This window comes from Dendrobates tinctorius, unplaced genomic scaffold (assembly GCF_039654945.1).
Source record: "Dendrobates tinctorius isolate UK_male_01 unplaced genomic scaffold, ASM3965494v1 ptg000007l, whole genome shotgun sequence".
In the NCBI taxonomy this organism is placed as follows: domain Eukaryota; kingdom Metazoa; phylum Chordata; class Amphibia; order Anura; family Dendrobatidae; genus Dendrobates; species Dendrobates tinctorius.
Window position 1 is genome coordinate 46,325,045 of NW_027361675.1, and position 19,624 is coordinate 46,344,668.

At 43.2% G+C, this 19,624-nt stretch overlaps 1 protein-coding gene across 2 annotated transcripts in view; it reads right to left on the reverse strand.

The window, feature by feature from the left end:
• Nucleotides 1-4,106: 4,106 nt before the first annotated feature.
• The window catches only part of PRR11 (proline rich 11), a 34,452-nt gene continuing 18,934 nt past the window's right edge, over nucleotides 4,107-19,624 (reverse strand). For both annotated transcript variants that reach the window (XM_073574295.1, XM_073574286.1), the window contains exons 2-10: nucleotides 17,411-17,511; nucleotides 13,191-13,341; nucleotides 12,875-12,997; nucleotides 11,569-11,829; nucleotides 11,321-11,419; nucleotides 10,546-10,658; nucleotides 10,400-10,459; nucleotides 8,911-9,007; nucleotides 4,107-6,404 (exon numbers count right to left, since the gene is read on the reverse strand). In XM_073574295.1, coding sequence (XP_073430396.1) covers nucleotides 6,339-6,404; nucleotides 8,911-9,007; nucleotides 10,400-10,459; nucleotides 10,546-10,658; nucleotides 11,321-11,419; nucleotides 11,569-11,829; nucleotides 12,875-12,997; nucleotides 13,191-13,341; nucleotides 17,411-17,508 — 1,068 coding nt within the window. In that variant the 5' untranslated portion in view covers nucleotides 17,509-17,511 and the 3' untranslated portion in view covers nucleotides 4,107-6,338. The remainder of the gene's footprint in view (nucleotides 6,405-8,910; nucleotides 9,008-10,399; nucleotides 10,460-10,545; nucleotides 10,659-11,320; nucleotides 11,420-11,568; nucleotides 11,830-12,874; nucleotides 12,998-13,190; nucleotides 13,342-17,410; nucleotides 17,512-19,624) is intronic.

Here is a 19,624-nt window from a genome sequence, read left to right on the forward strand (position 1 = left end):
GTGGTGGGTAGAAGATCGCCGGGGGGCGAAGGGGTTAGGAGCAGGGAGTCTATGAATTGTTTAGGGGAGTGGGCCTGTGCCCAGGTGTACTCAATCTGTAACCATCTCAAGCCTGAATCATTCTTCCACCAATCTCGAGCCGGTTCCAGGATAGCAGCTCTGTGATATGTTAGAATATTAGGAATACCCATTCCTCCACCACTGAACGGGGCATGCATACATCTCAGGGCTATTCTAGGTTTTTTCCCAGCCCATATAAATTTACTCATTAGCGAATGAATTTTGGTGAGATACCGTTGCGGAATTGTTAGGGGCAGGCACCGAAGTAAGTAGATAATTTTTGGGAGACAGATCATTTTAAAAGTCTGCATTCTCGCCACCCAAGAGAGCGGGAGAAGAGAAAGGCGAGTAAGTTCTTTATCCAATGAGGTGTGCAGGGTCAGCAGATTTTTCCGGATCACGGAGTGTAGCGGGGCCAGTATAATACCCAGGTAGGGGATTCCCTCGTCTTCCCATTTGAAAGGGTAAAGATGAGAAAGAGTGGCTCTGGTAGAGGCTGGCAAGAAGAGCGGAAAAATTAAGGACTTGGTAATATTAAGCTTGTAATACGAGACTTGAGCGAAGGAGGACAGGATCTCCATTACGTGTTGTAGGGACACCTCTACATTAGTGCAAGATAAAATCACGTCATCTGCATATAGACTGACCACATGATTTATACTCCCCACTCGAATCCCCGAGATCCGAGGGCATTCACGGATAGTCTGCGCCAGAGGCTCTATAGCAAGGGCATAGATGATAGGGGAGAGCGGACACCCCTGGCGTGTCCCATTGGTTAATTCAAAACTCCGAGATATAAATCCGGATGCCAGAACTTTGGCGTTAGGGTTAGAGTACAGCGCCATTATGACATTAAGTATGGGGCCTTTGAAACCAAACTTGGCCAGAACAGATTTCAGATATCCCCAGTGCACCCTGTCGAACGCCTTCTCTGCGTCCAGGGACAGGAATACACTGGGGATTTTCCTCCCCTCAGCCACCGCAATCAGATCCAGCATACGTCTCGTCCCATCTTTCGCCTGCCTCCCCGCCACAAACCCCACTTGATCCGGGGAAATCAGTGATGGAAGAACTTTATGTATTCTAGCTGAGATTATTTTGGCGTACAATTTTAAGTCGCAGTTTAGGAGGGATATTGGCCTGAAGTTTCCTGGTGAAATAGGGGGTTTTCCTGGTTTTGGCAGGGTAGTTATAATGGCCTCTAGATTATTTGGTGAAATATCTGCTGTGGCTCGCCAAGAGGAGAAAAGTCTCAGGAGGAAAGGAATTTCTTTTGGCTGTGGTCACCGCCTGGCGAACCTCTTCCAGAGAAAAAGGGGAATTTAGTTGCTCCAGCTGTACTGCAGATAACCAAGGAAGATTAATATTGTTTAAGAAGGAATTAATTGCCGTTTGGGTAGGCTTTGGGGCAGTGGGGTCATTTTTAAGGTTGTAGAGAGACTGGTAAAAGTCAGCGAATGCGTTGGCTATTTCCGTTGGGTTGCGTATTGTGGCATTAGAACCCGTCACGAGGTATTCAATTTTATTTTGCATTTCTCGTTTTTTAACCCTCCTGGCTAGTAAGGCACCCGCCCTGTCACCCATCACATAGTACCGCTGTTTGAGGGATCTTAAGTTTTTCTCATAGTCTGCCATCAACACCTGGCGGAGCTGTGTTCTTAGTTTCCTGAGTTCGTCAGATGTCGACAAGTTTGGGGCAGATTTATTGTGGGCTTCCAAAAGTACTATGTGGGACAGTAGAGCTTTGTAAGTTGCCCGACGCCTCCTTTTCTCCCTAGTGGCAATTTTGATGAATGACCCCCTAATATAGGCCTTGTGTGCAGACCAAAGCGTTTCCTCTGTCACCTCCTTGTTATCATTAAAGTTAAAAAACTCTGCGAGGTCGGCCTGCAACTCCTCAGAGATTTGTCTACAGGCTAGGAGGGAGTCATTCATGCGCCACCGGGTAAAAACAGGCGCGCGGTTTTGCTCCTGAACTGTCAGGTATATGGGGGCGTGGTCCGACCAAGCTATAAGTCCAATTTTTGAATCTGAGCAATCCATAATAAGTGAGCTATCAACCAGAAAGTAGTCCAATCTGCTGTAAGAGGTGAACCGAGGCGTGAAGAATGTGTAGTCCCTCTCATTTGCATGTTGGCATCTCCATATATCATGGAGATGCCTTTCTGAAATTATTGTGCTCATCTCCTTCCTCTTTACAGCAGTATTGGAGCAATCCAGAGTGCTGGACATTACCATGTTAAAATCCCCGCAGATTATTTGCTTACCCTCTTTAACGGATGAAAGCTTAGAAAGAAACCTCCGCAAAAAGCTGATCTGACCAGAGTTGGGGGCGTAAACGGTTGCAATAGTATACTTAGATCCATTTATGGAGCAATTAATAATGGCGTATCTACCGTCAGGGTCTAAATGTTGTGAATGTAGTGTGAACGCAACAGTATTTTTTACACAAATGAATACTCCAGCCTTTTTTTTTTTCCACAAGCCAGCAGTATGAAAGGAAATTTAGCATTATTTAACCTGTGCGAGTCCCCTTGGAGGAGATGAGACTCCTGACCACATATTACATCACATTTGGATTTAACCACTTCCCGCCAAAACATGGATCTCTTGGCTGGCGAGTTCAGACCCCTAACATTTATAGACATACAGTTCAGTACCATTGTACATGAAAAAAAAGTCTCTTGCCTAGAGCTGCAGGGGGAAAAGGAAGGTTAGGCAGGAAAGAGATAACACTAACAATATTGACATCACTAACATTACTGATGTAGGGAGCATCAGTCCACAAAGAAAAAAGCCCAAAAAAGGGGCCTGCGGTATGGTGGAAATTTACCGCCATGGGGGTTCAGGGTCCTGGTTGAACAGAACCAGCGGACCTTAAAAGTAGCAACTAAGTCTCAGCCGCGACTCAAACATATCACATAACTCACACGACGGACCAATCTTCATTCACTTTATCCTGTTGGGATGATCCTGTAGCTCTTGGAGATCTGGCCGGGAGGTTTGCCAAGTTCCATGAGGATAGGAGCTTTGCCAACTGCTGTGGGGAATGGCAGGCGTGGGTATTTCCTGCTCGGAAAAGCAGGATCTTTACAGGGAAACCCCATCTATAGGATATAGCTTCATCCCTGAGAACTTTGGTATAAGGAGCAAATTCCCTCCTTTTTGCCAGGGTTCCTGCAGACAGATCTGGAAAAATGGACAGGTGCCGGAATTGCTCAGACAGAGGGGGTCTCTTTCTCAGGGCTTGCAGCAGGGCTTCTTTGGTCTTGTAAAAGTGCAGGCGAGCTAAAGTGTCTCGAGGGACATCAGCACTGAGGGATTTAGGCTTAGGGACTCTGTGTATTCTGTCCACCAGGAAATCAGTTGCAGTCAGGTCTGGGAGCAGCTCCTGCAGCAAGGAGCCCAGAAAACTCTGCAGCCCCTTGTCTGGTATGGCCTCTGGAATTCCTCTGATTCTTATATTATTTCGGCGGGACCTGTCCTCCAAATCCAAGACCTTGGTATGGAGCTTTTGCACTTGGTCCTCCAGTGCTGCATTGGCATCAATGAGGCTATTGTGTGACTTTGTCAGCTCCCCCATTTTAGATTCAATATGTGCTGTACGGCTGCCTATGGCAGTGATATCTCCCCTCAGCTCAGCCACCATATCTTTCCAATCCTGCTGCAGTGATGAGCGGAGGGCACTGAGCAGTTTCTGCATTGTACCTTTGGTAAGCGGTATATCTGCAGCGTCTGTGTCCAAGTCTGGGCCCGCTGTGGATCCCCTCCTGGATGAGCGTGAGGAAGCTGTGGAGGAGGATGCTGCCGCCATTTTCCCTCGCCCCGTGCTGGAGAAGAAGTCTGTAACTTTCGCCGGGGACAGCTTCTTCTGGGATTTTCCCCTTGGCATGCTACGATCCTGGATACCTCCGCAGCACTCCCCCCCCGTGTGCAGAGAGATTGGTGCCGCTGGCGAGCCGCAATGAGCCGATTAGGAGTCGAAGTGGCTGGAGCTCAGCAGCTAAGTGACCGGTGCCATTAGCAAGCAGGCCACGCCCCCAAAACACTTTTTTAATGCTTTATTTAAATATATAAAATGTGCCATATATCACAAATATACAGTGTCTGCAATTATGATCAGAATATATATTTTTTTTCTTTGAACAGTCCACTCAAAAGCATTAACAAAAAATAAGCTGACAAGTGGTTACAATCACCATAGAACTACAAGTTCCAGAGTGCCGAAATGTATCAGAACAGATTAGCTTCATGGAAAGGTTTTTATGTAAACATATAGGATGAAAAAATCCTGACAATGTGTTAAAAAAATAGAAATAAGGAAGTTACTCAGCTGGCTAACATGAGTCCGCACCTTTTCAAAAATTACAGTACTTGTTATTTTCCAATTCCCCTCTTAAAATCACCAGTAAATACAATTAAAACAAATCTGTTTAGTTATATAGTTATTGCTACTTCTGAGAAACCTGTGTGTCAACCAATATGACCTGTAGTCAAGCTCAGTGGAGCATCCACCCAGCATTCCAAGACTCCTGAAAAGCAAATGAGCCCAGTTATGTAGTGACAGTCAGGCAATCCTGCATAGCTCAGCATGTATGGCATTCAGGAGAGTGGACGCGCTAATGGAGGCTTTATTGGGGCTGCTCTTCTTACAGAATAGAATAGAGTGTAAAAAAAAAAAAAAAATATTAAAAGTTTATAGGTCACTTTTTTTATTCTGGAGAGAAATGCTTTTTATTGCAAATATGCATTTAACGCAACCATGTAGTAAGTAATGCTAACACATTAGTTCCCATTACCATATCCTTGTGTAATGGAGATAAAAATAAATAAATATCAACCCTACTCTTATTTCACCACCTCGTTCCCACCAATACATACAATGGTGGTATACAATGGAAACCGTCCCACATATACTACCAACAAGATGTAACCTGTAATAAAGATTACAGGATTTTGGCAGGATTGTCCTATGAATTCACTTGGTTTCTGCATGAAAAGTGGTGTGGTAGGCACTCGTGGACAGGGTGGGACATAGCTTACAGTAAATCTGTCAGCAAGGTTTTGCTACATTATCTGAGAGCAGCATAAGGTAGGAAAAGAGACCCTGAATCCAATGATGTATCACTTTTCTGGGTGCAGGGTTCTTGGATGTAGAAAGCAGCAGAGCTGTGAAAGCTAACCCAGTCCACACCAGGCTCTCTATGTACATCGTCTACTGCCGGTGAGCTGCTTGTCAGAAGAGGGGGCGGATTGAACGACTTGGCAGGAGGAAGCTAATCACAGTACTGATAATGTCCTAGTGATAAAACCTTCATTATAAGTAAATAACAGCACAAAGCCTGATAAGTGACACATAGTAGAATTCAGTGTTTTAAAACCTACACCTCATGCTGTCCTCAGATTACATAGCAAAAATCTGTTGTCAGGTTCCCTTTAAATGTTCTATCATTTTGAATTCAAATGTAAACATTTAGCCACATGATGGGGTAGCCTGATATAAAGTGTCCATTGCTAAAGGATAACGTATAACCCACAAAGAAGGGTAAGATCATTCTAATGGAATACTGTTGTGGCATTAGCTTCTTGCATTCGTTTTGTCAAACAAACAATATATGGAATTCAGTACAGTTAAAATGAACATAAAAACATAGAAAAGTTATATACAGAAACATCCCCAGCAGTATTTGGTATCAGGGTTTCCATGTACAGCGTCTAAACACCAGAACACTGATTATAAAAGTGAATGAGATATAAAATATAGTCAAAGAAAAAGCCAGATTCACACTGCTTGTGCACTTTTCTTAACACTTACGACTGGAGAAACTCCGGGGCATACACATTAACGTTCCAAACTGGGTGATCGCAACCCAGCCCAAGAGTGACCTTTCAGTAACCGGAATGCATTATAGCCTGGGCCACAATAAACAAAAAATTTGTGATGCAACATAACAGAGAACCAGCTCTATTACAATTATTTTTTCATATGCAATTACAAGTGATCAAATAAAAAAAAAGAGAAGTTTTACCTGCACAAATGGAACAGAGTAAATCAAGTGTGTTGTAAATTAAGTGGTTTCCTCAATATTTTTTTTAAAAAAGTGTCAACATTTAAAAACACATTCCACTTAGTGAGTTCCTCCAATCAAGTTTCCAGTTGAATAAGACGACAAGAAGTTGGGACAACACAATGAGTGCACGTAACTTTGCCTTCATTTACAGTAGAAGTGTCCACAGTGGCATATTTATTGCAGACTCCATTTCTGTGCACTACTGGCTTATGGATCAAGACCTTGATTTATTAGGGACCTCCGCATTGGCGATGGACTTTTTGGGTGAGCGAGCTGTATGAGGTGGAAAAGGAAAAGAAAAAAAAAAAAAAAAGGTTCTTAATTTCAAATACAAAAGGCATATAATACAGGGCTATCCAAAAAGATGGATGTGCGGTTAAAATAAAGTAAAATGTATACAACTTATCAATGCACTCTTATTATCAAACCTCCACTGATGTCCCGCTGTCAGGCTGCTTCATTGGTGCATATAGTTCAACACAGGAGAGAAGGAAGGAATTACTATTCTAATATATATATATATATATATATATATATATATTCATGTCTGCTGCAAGCTGACTTTATCATCAGGAGCTTTCTGTGGCTGCCCCATCGATGGCACTTACATTACATTGTGGCAGATTCGGCAGGTCACTGAAAGGTGACCTGTTAGTCACTGACAATCAGGTGGTGGACAGGAAGGATAGGGAAGAGAGGCAGCAGAGCGGTAAGGGCAGCGCTCACCCACTGTATTTGCGGCTCATTCGCATCATTATTTAACAGCACATTTCTCTGAAACAAACAGATTTCCAACGTAAAGTTATGGCTGTAATCAGCATTACAGCGAGCCGTCCATACACAGAGGGCATTAGATAGGGTAGAAAAGCTTCAGAACAGGTGCCCTTAAAAGGCTTAAAGGGAATCTGTCACCTCATTTTTGGCCTATAAGATGCGGCCACCGCCATCAGGGGCTTATCTACAGCATTCTGTAATGCTGTAGAAAAGACCCCGATGTAACCTGAAAGATAAGAAAAAGGAGTTAGATTATACTCACCCTGGGGTCCGGTCCGATGGGTGTTGCGGTCCAGTCTGGCGCCTCCCATTTTCTAGCGATGACGTCCTCCTTCTTAGGGTCCCGTCACACATAGTGACACACCAGCAATCCCGACAACAATATGACCTTGTCAGGATCGCTGGTGTGTCGATACATGATCGCTGGTGAGCTGCCAAACAGGCAGCTTCACCAGCGATCAGCACCAGCGACACGCGGGTAACAAGCGACGCACGTCGTTTAGTTACCTACTGTGTACGTTAGTTACCAGCGCGCTGGTGCAGGGAGCTGGTAACCAAGGTACAGATTGGGTTTCTAAGCAGCGCGCGCCGCGTAGAAACCCGATGTGTACCTTAGTTACCAGCGCGCTGATCGCTGGTCTCCCTCCTGTCACACGCAGCGATGCGTGCTGGCTAGCGGGAGACCAGCGATCAAAAAAAATGTCCTGGCCATTCCAGGACGATCAGCAATACCCGGCAGGGGGACCGGTCGCTAATAGGTGTCACACACAGTGATCTCGCTGGTGAGATCGCTGTTGTGTCACAAAACTTGTGACTCAGCAGCGATCTCGCTAGCGAGATCACTGTGTGTGATGGGGGCTTTACTTCTGCCGTGGCTCCTGCGCAGGCGTACTTTATCTGCCCTGTTGAGGGTAGAGCAGAGTACTGCAGTGCGCAGGCGCCGGGAAAGGTCAGAGGTCCTGGCGCCTGCGCACTGCAGTACGTTACTCTGCCCTCGACAGAGCAGATAAAGCATGCCTGCGCTGGAGCCGCGGCAGAAGACGTCATCGCTAGAAGGTGGGAGGCACCGGACCGCGACACCCATCGGACCGGACCGAGTAAAATCTAACTCGTTTTTCTTCTCTTTCAGGTTACATCGGGGGCCAAAAATGGGGTGACAGATTCCCTTTAAAAACAATTGTTATGACTTCCTGGTGAGGGAATTTCGACTGCTGAAACCTTCAAAAATGCCAAATATAAAGTAGATGGTGGCTTATTCACATTTAATTGCTGCATGGGGCTAGCACAACAACTCCCATTTATTTATATGAAGTTCTGAGCTTCCTCCATCAATCATAATGTCACAGCATATTAAAGGGAACTTTTTGGCACCTAATTAAAGAGTATCATAATGCAGTTACGGAGACCCTGATTCCAGTGATACGTGACCTGGGGGTTGTTTTAGTGTAGTTTTCATATACTTATTGTTTTATCAGGAGATTATCACTAGAGAACTAATAAATCTGCTGCCATTTAGCCAAGCACATTCATGAGCTCTGTATAGCTCTGCCCCCACCACTGATTGGCAGCTTTGTGTGTACACTGCGCATAGGCAGAAAGCTGCCAATCAGTGATGAGGGAGGGGGTTATACAGAATTCAGCAATCCAAGAATGCTAGAACTGCAGCAGATTAAAAGTGATTTTATCAAAATGAGGCAGACCAGTAAGTGACACATTGCAGGAATCAGGGTCACTGCCCCTACATCATGCTGCTGCCTTATGAGGAAGCAAAAAACTCGGTGACAGATTCTCTTTAAATATGGGGAAAAACTCCTATGTTTTGTCAGAAAACGCTTAGTTAATTACCAATTTCTATAACATCAAATTCTGCATTACCTTGAACATGATAAGTGATATTACGAACATAATAAAGGAGCCAAACCTTCTTTATTAATTCAACACAAAAAAGATCATTGATAATTAAACAACAAATTCAGCTATGCTACATCTATAACTACAAACTTGCCTGGAATTTTCGTCTTAAAGCCTTTGTCATTAATGGGGTGAGTCCAGTGCCATTCTCCTTGTTTTCTCTGTCATATAGCGGGGTACCTCCTGGACTCCTGAAGAAAAATATTGGGCCATATTTGAGAACAATAGAGTACTTACATTCTGTGTAATAGTTTATTCTCCATTTCTTGTGCCAAGTGGATGGAAAAGGAGTGGAACGGGGACGTGACACCACAACTCATTTAATGCATGACGAGCTCTGGCATATCTTACACCACAAATCTTACTAGAGTTACTGACTGGAGGAGGAATATTGGCGAGACACATGCCACTTCTAACATGCGAGTGATTCACCTTTGACTCCCTCATAAAAACTGACTTGAATAATGCTGGTCTTGATGAATCAGTGCCTCAGGAATCAGGAAGGAAGCAAAACAGTATAAAGACAGGACAGCATGGGACCACAGCTGATTCCTTCTTTGAGGTAAAATATTGCTTAAAAACAAGCAGTGAAATGTTTTGCCTCACAGAAAGCACCATCTGTGATCCTGTGCTGTCCTGTCTGTATTCTCTTTTCCTTCCTCCCCTGCCCAGGAGCTGTGATATGATCAGACCATGTTCCTGTACGGTCAGACACAGCCATTACACAGCAGGGGCACATTTATAAGATTATCTCAGCACAGGAATATTTTTTAAAATCACTTCCAATTATGAAACTTATTATAATTTTAAGATCTTGGATTTTTTTCTTTGATACATCATGGCTACAAAAAGCAATTTGGATTGACAGTGGTTTGTATTTAAGTTTTATTTATTTTATCATGATTATTTATACAGTATCTTCAATTATTTTGTAAACCGTGCTTATAAAATCTTTTAGGGGGCATTTGATATGAACATGTACAATTGCTTTATTGTGGATTTCCCCTATAACTGGTGTTGGTATATTATCCCCAGTTACAGAGGATCAGTCTCTTCTTTGCACAGCAGAGCTGAGTGGGTCTCCTTGAACCCAGCACCTCATGCTCTCTCTACAGCCAGCAATCACAATCTATGGGTCCGGAGGAGAAAGGACAGTCAATGTTTCCTAATCTGTGTGATGGAGAAAGTTGACACGATAATAAATCATGTCTGCCTCCCGTGCAGGGTGTCTAGCTGTATGCGACAGCCGTCTCCATGGCCCCACACTTCGCTGCTCTTCCGTACATTGCAGTGACATTTTAGTAACGTCACTGCAGAATAGAACGGGGACTGCCAGTATGTTTATGTTCTAAAGGCACCCTGAAGTTGTTTAAAAGAGTCCCTCATCCCCAAAACTCAATTTAAACCAAACAGATAGTTATATAGGGAATGTAGCCGTTATACCCGTTGTCCAGAAAATTAAATTTATTCCTTATGAAAATTAGGGTTGTCGTGTACTAATGGAATGGCCAAGCACTCCGTGTAGCAATCTGGTTTCTCACAATCTGCATTTATTGCTATTCTCTGTAAAAACACAAGTTTACCTTTCCATATTGACCTTTCTTAAACGTTGCCTAACGTCCAGTGGGCTTTTAAGCTTATCTCTGTATAAAAATAAAGCACAATAACATTTTTCAGCAATAAATGCAAGTATTTTTAGTTTTTAACATATTCCAAATCAATAACTTACTTTAAAACATTTGTGAGACGCTTTGGTGGCACGTTGGAAGTGATCTTCAGTTTAACACCCTGCAGTTCTGACATGGTGATCAGAGGAAAGCTCTGACGTCTAACCACTGCCTTCTGAAAATAGAATAGGCGTATCAAACAGGATGAAAAAGGTATAACAGATTATTAGGGCCAACATCAGTAGAGATGGTCAGATTAGATAAAAATTGACTAAACAAATATCTTAGGCCGGTTTCACATTTGCGCTTCAGGGCGCAGCGACGGCCTGCGCACGGCCGCCGCTAAGCCCCGCCCCCTGCCACGCCTCCGGGCGCATGACGCTACATGCGTCCCCTATCTTTATCACTGAGGACGCAGGCCGTGCGCAGTATGCGTTTTTGCGGCGCCTGCATCCTTTTGACGGTGCGCCGACCAGCGCCAAACGCAACCTGTTGCAATTTGGTTGCGCTCGGCGCACCGTCAAAAGGACGCAGGCGCCGCCAAACGCATACTGCCCACGGCCTGCGTCCTCAGTGATAAAGATAGGGGACGCATGCAGCATCAAGCGCCCGGAGGCGAAGCTACCGGTGGAGGCGCGGCAGGGGGCGGGGATTAGCGGCGGCCGTGCGCAGGCCGTCGCTGCGCCCTGAAGCGCAAATGTGCAACAGGCCTAATGGAGTCAGGAGACTCCTCTCTCCCCACTGATAGCAGATGTCAGGGAAGGCAAGAATTGGGCATACTCATTCCTTTGGTCATGTGGAACTGATAACACGTCAGTGATATTCTAATGAATTTACCATTTGTTTGTCCCTGTTGTCATTGGTCTTTCTTAATTTGACATTCAGAAGATCTTTAAGGGTTATTTGAATGGGTCCTTCTTGTTTCACTGGTGGTGACTGTAAAACATACGTCAAGTTTTCTCTTTAGATTGCAGAACAAAATCACACACTCGTCTTGGGTGTGAAAAAATTTGTATTTAAAATTCAGTTTTATTTTTGGATACTATTAAGCTTCACTGTTAAATTTATTATAAATTATATCCTACCTTTGAGGGTCGAATGCTTGCCATTTTCTTCAAAAGTGGAAAATGTCTTTCAAGTGGAAAACTGGGTGGTGGAACTGGTGGTGGTGGTGGAGGAGGAGGAGGGGGTGGTGGTGGTGGTGGTGGAGGGAGCAGTGGGACAGATGGCAGGAGACTGGCTTCTGCTGTTTCCGCCTTATATTCTGTTATAGAAGGCAAGGTTTTGGCTTGCTGACAAGTACGGCAGCAGACACATCCTGATAAACTTGAATTGGTGTCTTTAGTCTGAGAGAAAATAAACACAGTGGATATCAAATGCCCCAATACACATTAGATAGCTGGGCGAGGTATGACTGATCAGCCGACAGCCATTTCCCCCAAGTCGCTCAAAAACAGGAACACGTGGCTTAGGTGAGCGTTAAGTGTCCTGTAGGAGAGAGCTGCCGTCAGACTCTGGGGTTGGCTTATCGCTCCGACAGATCTGACATGTGGTAGACTTCTCTCCTCTGACATCATCTGTAGAGAGGAGTCAGGAGGCACCCTGTAGCACACTAAATGCTAAGCCAAATCTGCTGGTATCAGACTCTTAGGCCAACTTTAGTCTAAATTGTGTGGGGGCCGTAAATGAAATTTCTCACCAGGTTTTTCCACCTAATCTGAGAGAACCAAAATGTAGAGGCTGAGACCGGATTCCAGAGATGTGTCACTTACTGGGCTGCTTGCTGTAGTCTTGACAAAATCATTATTTTGTCAGCAGGAGATTATCACTAGAGGACTAGTGCTTTCTGCCTATGCACACACAATGCTGGTAGATCTGCGACAGATAAAGTGGTCCCCTACATTATACGGCTCTCAGATAGAGTAGCAAAAACCTGGTGACAGATTCCTGCTAAAGCAGTAGTGATGTTTTTTCCCTTTCCTAGTTATCATGTACGTAACGTCATGAAGATAGTAGCATACTCCCTGGCTGCTATCTTCTGCAGCGCTCTGGTCCTTTGTAGGAACACGTGACCTTATGAATTATGGAGCGAAAAGGGGTATGCCCATTTCCAACATTCTATCCCAATACGTAGTAGGTGTAATAATAATAATATTAGCAAATACCTCCAATTAGAAATGTGGTATAGTTCTTCAGATTCACCATGCTGCTTTCCCCATGTCCTGGGCAGTGCAGTACGACCACTCATACAGTGACAGTCGTTACTGCTCGTAACCATCGTTACCTAAGCTATTGCAATGCCCTGCACTGGGATAGGAGCTTGGAGATGGGAATACCTCTTTAAACCCTAGGCTAGATTCCTGCTAAAATACTGATGACTTAAGTGATTACCTGAAGTGTTAGCTGCAGCTTCAGAAACTCAACTTCAAGTTTATGTAAGCGCCGTTTCAATGTCAGTTGTTGAAGATGGTAGGTGAATGGTGGAGCGATGATATTTTTTACAAAAATGAGTGGCTGAAAGGAAATGATTACAAAGTAATGAATGGTCTTTTGAGGTCAAGAAATATAATTCTTTAGTTGTACATAAAATTCTATAATGTAATTTATTTAAAATATGATTCACATATATGATAAAGCAGCTTGAAGTCTACATGAGACCGGCCTATGGCTTCATAAATCTCCCCAAATTATACTGAAATGTGCATACCTTCTTTACACAGTTCTGGCTCCACAGACATAAGCACACGAAGGCTTTCACTATGGAGCTCACTATACTTCTTGTACTGGGTAATCCAAGCCATAAAGAGTGGACCCAGGTGAGATACCATAGCGGCTCTGCCTCAGTCTGTTCTTTTACCCTGCAAATATGAAGCAGAGATGGCAAGTCTTAATTTATACAGTAATGGCCCTTACAGAAGAGATAATCGGCAAACGAGTCCTCAATCACCCAATGAAAGAGCAAAACGTTTCATCGTTATCCGCAGCACACCAACACTTGTAAACACGACATTGGTGCCGGTAACATGATCATTTATGTGCACAGGACAATTGTATTAAAGGGGTATTCTCAGCTTCTAGATCCTATCCCAATATGTAGTAGGTGTAATAATGAAATTAGCAAATTCCTCCAATTAGAAATGTAGTATAGTTCTTCTGATTCACTGTGTCGCTTACCCCATGTGCAGAGCGTTGCAGTAGTTTAGGTATCCATTGTTATGACCACTCATATAGCGACAGTTAGGGCTCATACTCATCTGCGTTTAAAACAGACAAGTGCAATCCAATCAAAAAATCAGATTGCACTGTAACTAGCATTAGTCAATAATTGTGTTTATCTGTGATCGGACTGAGAAAAAAATTGCAATGTACTGCGTGTGGACACGTATATCACGAGACTCAACAATGCAAGTCAATGGGTGCAAGGAAAAAAAACAAACTTGTTTACGCACCCATCTCATAAGAAACCCAACATTTCATCACCCAAGTACAGTAAAATCACAGAGTGAACTGTCACAAAAACATATAGAAAAAAAATAAAAAACAAAAACTTGGCATGGGGCCCACCTTCATTTTCTTAACAAGCTGTCAGCTTTCCCTCATCTGGTTAAGGCTGATGTTTATGTCTGGGAAGGGGGAAATAAACATGGAGCTTCCCAGGCTATTAATATCAACTGACAGCTGTCTTGTGTACCCTTTACTGGTTAAGAAGGGGTGACCAACCCAAAAAATGACGCAGGGTACCCCTATTAAAAAAACAACAAGGGCTAGGCAGACAGCTACGGGCTAATATTAATAGCCTAGGAAGGGGCCATTGATATTGGCCCCTCCCAGACTAAGAACATCAGCCCTCAGCAGCACCAAAAATGGCACATCTATTAGCCTCCGCTCTTCCCACTTGCCCTGGTGCAGTGGCAAGTGGGGTAATAGTATTGGCATTGATGTCAGCTGACATCAAGCCCAGGGGTTAGTAATGGAGAGGCGTCTGAGAAACACCCATTACTAACCCCATAGTCAAATGTAATAAAGGAAAAAAGGAGTAACATTATTTATTTGAAATAAAAACTTCCTGACCCTCTTAATTAATATCCAAAGGGGGAAAAAAAAAAACACAAAGAAATGCTCACCTGTTCACTGATAATCCATGAAGAATGCAGCTTCAGTGCCGACATCATCAAGGTGACTGGAGTTCATAGCTGATGAACTCATGTCACCTCACTGACATCACCGCTCACTGCAGAAGTAATTTCTTAGTTTGGGAAGGGGGTCAACATCCATGGCCCCTTCCTAGGCTATTAATATCAGCTTGCAACTGTCTACACAGCCTTTTATGATTATTGTGAAGACTTAGCATTGTATCTTAATTAACCAGAAGTGGAAAATATTTGCGTTGCCACAAAAGTATTTTCAGCACTTTAGCAATGATAATGGTGGTGGCACATGTTTAATGAGAGGAGAGGGTTTGCAGAGCTCAGAGGCACTGCGTTCTTGTAAACAGTAATTTTTTTTTACTAACTTTATATGTGTACATTGCAGCTAGCCAATCAGGGCACAGGAAACATCCACAATGTCCTGACACAACATTACCAGAGTCAGGAGCAGCCTCTCTGTGCTGTTACAATGTCAAAATGGCGCTAAAACTAGATGTCCACTATTTATATGGAGAGGGACATGTGATTTCAGCAGCCAGTGACACAAGCTGTTGTGTCAGGGCATTGTGGATGTTTCCTGTGCCCTGATTGGCTAGCCGCAATGTGCACATATAAAGTTAGTAAAAAAAAAAATAAAAATGGCTGTTTACAAAAACGCCGCGCCTCTGAGCTCTGCAAACCCCCTCCTATCAAATACGTGCCAAACGCTCATGATACACCACCATTGTCGCTGCTAAAGTGCTGAAAACGCAAATATTTTCCCGCACTTCTTACCAAATGTTACCAATTTTTTCAGATTTTCCAAATTTTGCTCGCCTTTCCAATCACGAATCCGAATGTGCCATAGTCATGCCGAATTTATGCTTGGCGATCGTTTTCCGAAGAAATTCGCTCATCACTAGTCGTATCCATGGATACCTAACCTACTGCAATGCCCTGCACATGGGGTAAGCGACAAAGCAAATCTGAAGAACTATACTATATTTCTAATTGGAGATATTTGATAATGTTATTATTACTACACATACTACATACTGGGATAGGATCTTGGAGATGGGCATACTCCTTTAATGATCATTCTGTGAATACTGAATATTCATCAGCCTATCTAAGTAGGCCAGTAACATAACTGCCAGCTGGATTGCATGTATCTGATCGGCAGTCATTTATAGGCCTGTATCTGCCAGTCTAAAATTGCCATAATATGAACCACTGTGTAGAAAGGCAGGTGATATATAGTTTTTTTCTAAGTTCTAACTAAGATGATGAAGCAGCATCAATCAAATAAAGTGTGTGCAAACCATATAGGCCAGACCACTATCTATCCATCTATATATATATATATATTATATAAAGCTCAATGTGTGTGTGTGTGTGTGTGTGTGTGTGTCCGGGATTGGCATCTGAACCGTCACAGCTACAGCCACAAAATTATGCACAGTCACACGTCTGGACCCGAGAGCGTCATAGGCTATGTTGTGAGGTGAAATTTTAACCCTGCGCGTTCCAATTCACCAAACAATTTTGCCTATCATTTCTATGGTGTTATCGTCCTTCTGTAAAGCTGGAAACAATTTATTACCGTGCCAACACAGACCACCCTCTGACACAGACTGCAGGGGGAGTCCAGTATCACACAGGATAGGATTAGATACATGGCTCAGCAGTCAGTATCACACAGGAGAGGATTAGATACACAGCTCATCAGACAGTATCACACAGAATAGGATTAGATACAAGGCTCAGCAGTCAGTATCACACAGGAGAGGATTAGATACACAGCTCAGCAGACAGTATCACACAGGAGAGGATTAGATACACAGCTCAGCAGTCAGTATCACACAGGATAGGAATAGATACACAGCTCTGCAGTCAGTATCACACAGGATAGGAATAGATACACAGCTCTGCAGTCAGTATCACACAGGAGAGGATTAGATACACAGCTCAGCAGACAGTATCACACAGAATAGGATTAGATACAAGGCTCAGCAGTCAGTATCACACAGGAGAGGATTAGATACACAGCTCAGCAGACAGTATCACACAGGAGAGGATTAGATACACAGCTCAGCAGTCAGTATCACACAGGATAGGAATAGATACACAGCTCAGCAGACAGTATCACACAATAGGATTAGATACACGGCTCATCAGACAGTATCACACAGGATAGGAATAGATACACAGCTCAGCAGTCAGTATCACACAGGATAGGATTAGATACTCGGCTCATCAGACAGTATCACACAGGATAGGAATAGATACACAGCTCTGCAGTCAGTATCACACAGGAGAGGATTATATACACGGCTCAGCAGACAGTATCACACAGGATAGGATTAGATACACAGCTCAGCAGTCAGTATCACACAGGATAGGATTAGATGCACTGCTCAGCAGTCAGTATCACACAGGAGAGGATTAGATACACTGCTCAGCAGTCAGTATCACACAGGATAGGATTAGATGCACAGCTCAGCAGTCAGTATCACACAGGATAGGATTAGATGCACGGTTTTTATGTGCAATATAATCATTATAATTTGTTATAACTAACCACAGTTGGTTACTATGCCCAGGCAACGCCGGGCTCCTCAGCTAGTAGAAAATAAAAATGGCAGCACATTTCAGTAAGGTGGAACATAGTATTTAATCCAAGGCCATGTTTACAACCAGATGTGTACATGGGCTTGGAAAGAATAGCATTTTATTAACTTTTTAGAATATGTTTTCGATAGATAGACTGTATGCAGTACAGAGTACATAGCTGGCTTACTTCTCAGCACTACTTAAATCTCTTGTTTTCTGTGGTACCCATGGTTTTCGCTTCTTTTGTTTCCCTGGTCTTTTCCGTGCTTGCAGGAACTTTGTCATTATCTATGGAGAGATATAGAATATTTCAGAACATTTAGGAAGATTCTGACCAACTGTAATTGTATATTTAGGTCTATAATTAGCTACTTATGTCCACTGATTGACTGATCTTCCTATAGAATAAGATATCGGCTGTTGTGAAAAGTCCCCTTAGATTTGGCTTAACTAGAGGAGAAAGCTGAGATCTGTACTCGCCATCCCCATCAGTCCCACAGGCAATAGATGGAGCGCTGTGATCATGCATGTGCACTACAACCACATTCACAGAGGGAAATCGAGGACCCCAGCTCGAGCGATCAGTGGGAATCCAAGCAGAAGGCTCTCAGCAATCAAACACTTGTCAACTATCCTGTGGTTAGGTGAGAAGTTGTGTTTATGGGAAAAACGTGTGGCCATACACATTTGCTAAATGTCAACTAAACAAAGAGTTTGTATGTTCTCCCCGTGTTTGCGTCGGTTTCCTCCGGGTTCTCCTGTTTCCTCCCATACTCCAAAGACATACTGATGGGGAAATTAGATATGGTCATCCCTGACCCTATTGGGGCTCAAAATCTAAAGTTCTGCGGAATTAATGATGCTATATAAGGGAGGAAAAATACACAAAATGAAACCACTGGACCGCCAACTAATGTGTATGGTGGTGTCCTGACTCTCTCTTATGGCCGTTGTCAGAGGAAATAATGGATTTCAGCATTTCTCACTTTATTCTAAGCATAACTTACATGGGTATGAGGGATTGGGAGAGGTCGCTGTAGAAGGGATGTTCAACCAATAAGTATTGAACATGTATGGCCAGCTTTTGACACCGGATAGTTTGTGCAACTGCCTAACTTTTAATATTTTTGGTATAAATTTGATGTATATGTATTGGATAATGTATCCCCTATAACAAACTATAAAAGTATTAAAAGTCAAACACTTCTATAACCATATAAAATTGTATAATACATTCTGTAACTGCAGAATGACGGAAATGTACATTATAATGCACTATACATACATATTGCATATAGGGAGTTTAGGCTTGGTTCATACCATAGGAAGAGAGAAAAAGAACTCATGTAGCAAATGGATCAGTCACATGATGGGCACAAAGGTAACAGACAAACCACATTAGGCCTGTTTCAAACTTCCGTTTGTGACCATCAGTCAAGATCCGCCGATTTGGAAAAAAAACGGATCCGCCATTTTTCTTGGCGGATCCATTTTTTTCCTCATAGACGTGCATTATCGGCGGATCTTGACGGATGATCGTCCGTTTGATCCGTTTTTGTATGGATCCGCCAAGATTTTGGCGTCCGCTCAGCGGCCCGGACGGAGCATGTAATGTTTTTTTCCTGTCCGGATCCGCTATTTGTCGATTTAACCCACGTTTCTGTCTGGCTGCTGGACAAAATTCTCTCTCTCCCCTTTTCCCCAGGCACGGTTCCTTTACATTTTTACCTTCGGCGGATCCGTACATCCGCCGATCCGCTGACCCCCGTTTCTGTCAGTCTGCCTGCGGATCTGTTTTCCGCTATTTTGGCGGATTTTAACTGACAGAAAAAACTGAAGTGTGAAACAGGCTTTAACTGTAATGGGATCAGTTTGGTTTCTTTTAAAGTGGTCCACCATTTAAATGGGGGAAAACTAACTAAGCAGTGAAGAATAATGATATTTGAGAAACAAGACTCCTATTGGAGGCTTATAGGCAAGTGTGAGATTAGCCATACAGAGAACAATGACTCGTATTTCCAGTAACAGTCAAAGGTTTGAAATCAGTAGGGCCACAGACTAAAGGAAATGCACATATGGGAACTCCCTCAAGACTGTTGGAAAGCCAGTCCAAGGGATTAGGTAGTGAACCTACTTAAGCAGAAGCCAAGGGAGTGTAAAGTGGTCTTCAGAGATTTAACACATTTTACATCCCCTGGCAAAAATTATGGAATCACCGGCCTTGGAGGATGTTCATTCTGTTGTTTGATTTTGTAGAAAAAAAAGCAGATCACAGACATGGCACAAAACTAAAGTCAATTCAAATGGCAACTTTCTGGCTTTAAGAAACACTAATCGAAATCAAGAACAAAAAATGTGGTAGTCAGTAATGGTTACTTTTTTAAACTAAGCATAGGGGAAA